Source organism: Tupaia chinensis, unplaced genomic scaffold, assembly GCF_000334495.1.
Source record: "Tupaia chinensis unplaced genomic scaffold, TupChi_1.0 Scaffold142100_1, whole genome shotgun sequence".
Classification (NCBI taxonomy): Eukaryota; Metazoa; Chordata; class Mammalia; order Scandentia; family Tupaiidae; genus Tupaia; species Tupaia belangeri.
Genome location: NW_006201951.1, coordinates 1,250,807 through 1,253,749, shown reverse-complemented (window position 1 = coordinate 1,253,749; position 2,943 = coordinate 1,250,807). Strand labels below are relative to the sequence as shown.

Below are 2,943 nucleotides of genomic sequence, written 5' to 3'. Positions count from 1 at the left end.
GGGGCCTGGGGTGGAGGGGGCCACCGCGTGGCCGCGGCCTGGTCTGCAGACGGAGCGGCTGCCTCACTTGTTGTCCAGGAGCAGCACGATGGGGCTGAGCTCGCGGCGCGGCCGGTAGTAGGCGCGCAGCGGCACGATGAAGTTGTACAGCCCGTTGCCGGCCGTCTCGGCCGAGACGATGACCAGCTTGTTCTTGAACCCGTAGGCCTTGGCGTCCTCGAAGCTGTTGTGCTTGCAGCCCTGGGGGAGATGCCCGCTGCTGCTGGCCACTTGTCCAGGAGCAGCACGATGGGGCTGAGCTCGCGGCGCGGCCGGTAGTAGGCGCGCAGCGGCACGATGAAGTTGTACAGCCCGTTGCCGGCCGTCTCGGCCGAGACGATGACCAGCTTGTTCTTGAACCCGTAGGCCTTGGCGTCCTCGAAGCTGTTGTGCTTGCAGCCCTGGGGGAGATGCCCGCTGCTGCTGGCCACCAGGGCGCTCTCTGGACCCTGGCGGGCAGCCACGTGGCACAGCCCCGCTATGCCCCGTGGGCATGCACGGGCCACCACAGCCCGGTGTGCCTCCCAGGGCCGAGCGGGGAGGCTGGCCAGGGCTGTCACGCCAGGGACGGAGGTGCCTGCGTGACGCGTGGCTTCGGCACGTAGCCCCAGACGTGTGCAAGCGCGACCGACATGCGGGTGCCGTGTGTGCATGCTCTGTACGCGGCCGTGACGCGCCATGCCATAGCGTGTGCGTCCATTAGTGCCGTGTCACGTGTCATGTGCCATGCGTGCATGTGCGTGTCGTGTCACGGGGGTGTGTTTTCTGGCTCTGCTCACTGAGAGTCTCCGAGGCGGGACGCCCACTACCCTGAGCACCCGGGAGCCCAGACCTTGTCTCGAGGCCCCACTCCATCGAGGGGTCCGGGCTTCTCCGAAGCAGCGCGAAGTTACTGAGGAGGCTACATGGGGGCCTGGCCTGGTGTGGAGGGCGCGGCCGTACCTTGTCCAGCCGCAGGCAGCAGAAGGGGGCCTTCACGGGCAGGAGGTGGCACAGCGTGGGGGAGCTGCCGATGTAGGGCGAGTTGGGGGGGTAGCCCTTCACGTACCTGTGAGAGATGGGGGTCAGCACCGATCCAGGCAGGGTGGCTTGTTCTCTGCAGCCGCCTGCCCTGCGTCCACCCATTACAGGGCCACCCGGACCACCTGGATGCTCAGGCTCCTCTGAGCCAGTCTGCCCAGCCGTGGTCCGAGGACCAAGGGGCCGCCGCTGCCTGGGCTGTCAGCAGCCTCTGGGAGGCCACAGCTAGGCCCTGGTCGACCTGAGGACGGCCTGGCCTGCAACCCCCACCGGGTGCCTTAGGGACAGACACTGGCTCACCCCCCACTAAAGGTACTCGAGGGTGCCAGCTGGTCCCCCTCACCTTCAGAGCTGACCCGGGGGCAGCATGTCATTAAGTCACTGGCCCCACCCTGAGGCCGGCTGACCCTGGAGATTGGGACATGCCGGCGGGCTGCGGTCAGGGCCTTGTCAGGGCACTGCCTGCCCCCGTCCGTGAGCCCCAAGGAAGGGGACTTCGCCCAGCCAGCTCCATACCTCCGGCCCAGACCGGAGACCCCCATCCCAGCCCAGTGGGGCTGAAGGTGTCCCCAGGGACTACTCTGCACACCGGGCCTTGGAGTGGCACAGCTCATGTTGATGTCGGGTCTCAGGATTCCATCTGACCAACGCGGATGTGACGGTGTGGGGCAGGGAATGGGAGCACAGCCCGGGACCGCTAGCCGTGGAGTGGCCGGCCCGAGGGGAGGCCGCGGGCAGCGGCTGCTCACAGACCGATGCGGGGCTGACCCAGACGGTCCCAGCAGCACTCACTCCACGACAGAGAGCCCCTCGTCATCCGACGGCGTCACCTCGTCTTCTGACTGGTCACTCAGCAGGTCACAGGGAAGCAGGGCCGAGCCGTCGGGCAGCTCCAGCACTGGGGCGATGCTGGGCCGCCGGCTGCCCGAGCCGTTCTCCGTGGGCAGTGCCAGCTTGCTGCCACCACCTCCACCGGTGCTGGGCGAGGGCTGGCACTGTGTGCTCTGGAGGTCCATGGCCACGGTGCCTGTGAGAGAGTGTCTGGGCTTAGCCTGCAGCCCCCGCTCTGGCCGTGTGGCCCCGGGTATGAGGGGTGGTGGCCTCCCAGCCATGCGGTGCCAGCGCCCCATCGGTGCTCCAATCTCCTGGGGGGACTCTGGGAAGCCAAGGGCTCAGGTGCCCGGCAGCCCATCTGCTTGCTCTAAGGACCAGGCCCTGCCTAGGAGTGGACTGGGAATAGCTCCGGGCCTGCATGACCGCGAGTCCATGGCTCCCTGGAAGCCCCTGCAGATGCCGGGCCAGCACACTGGAGCTGTGGGGTGGGCAGGCCTCCGTGCCGCTCGCCTGGCCAGGCCTGGCCACCAGGGCAGCCACCACAGACCCAGATGGCCACTCCCAGGGTGCACCTCGCCCGTCTCCAGCCCGAGGGCCCACAGGTCCTGTTGTCTGGGCCATGCTAAGGTGCTGACTCAGTGCCGACCTGTGGTGACAGTGGCAGGTGCCCGGTGGATCAGCTTGGTCCAGCACAACAGGGCCTGTCCCTGCCCCAACTGCCCCAGGAGGGCCTGTCGGGATGTGATCCTCCGGAGCCAAGGCTGCAGCAGCTCTGGCCCCAGCAGCCCCATGGAGTCCTGCTGGCCGCTCCACTTCTGCCCGACCCGAGGGCCGCAGCCGCAGTGGGCCCTGTTGGCGCTCAGCCCCGGACCGTGCACTCCCTGAGGCCGGGAGCTCACAGCGACGCCTGAGCAGCGGCCCGCGCCCTGGCAGGGCCCCACCCTGGACAGAGACGGGCCCAAGGCCTGGCACGCTCACCCATGGAGGCCAGGATGCTGTGCACTGGCAGGCGTGGCGGCCCCTCGCGCTGCCCCGGGCCCGCGCGGCCGC

The 2,943-nt window shown here is 68.7% G+C and overlaps 1 protein-coding gene across 1 annotated transcript in view; it reads right to left on the bottom strand.

Annotated features, from left to right (window-relative positions):
- KCNT1 (potassium sodium-activated channel subfamily T member 1) overlaps positions 1-2,943 on the bottom strand; it is a 51,732-nt gene that overhangs the window by 10,344 nt on the left and 38,445 nt on the right. The window contains exons 17-20 of the mRNA XM_027766279.1: positions 2,872-2,943; positions 1,852-2,086; positions 982-1,087; positions 68-240 (exon numbers count right to left, since the gene is read on the bottom strand). The exon at positions 2,872-2,943 is cut by the window's right edge and continues 59 nt beyond it. Of these exons, the coding sequence (XP_027622080.1) occupies positions 68-240; positions 982-1,087; positions 1,852-2,086; positions 2,872-2,943 (586 nt within the window). The remainder of the gene's footprint in view (positions 1-67; positions 241-981; positions 1,088-1,851; positions 2,087-2,871) is intronic.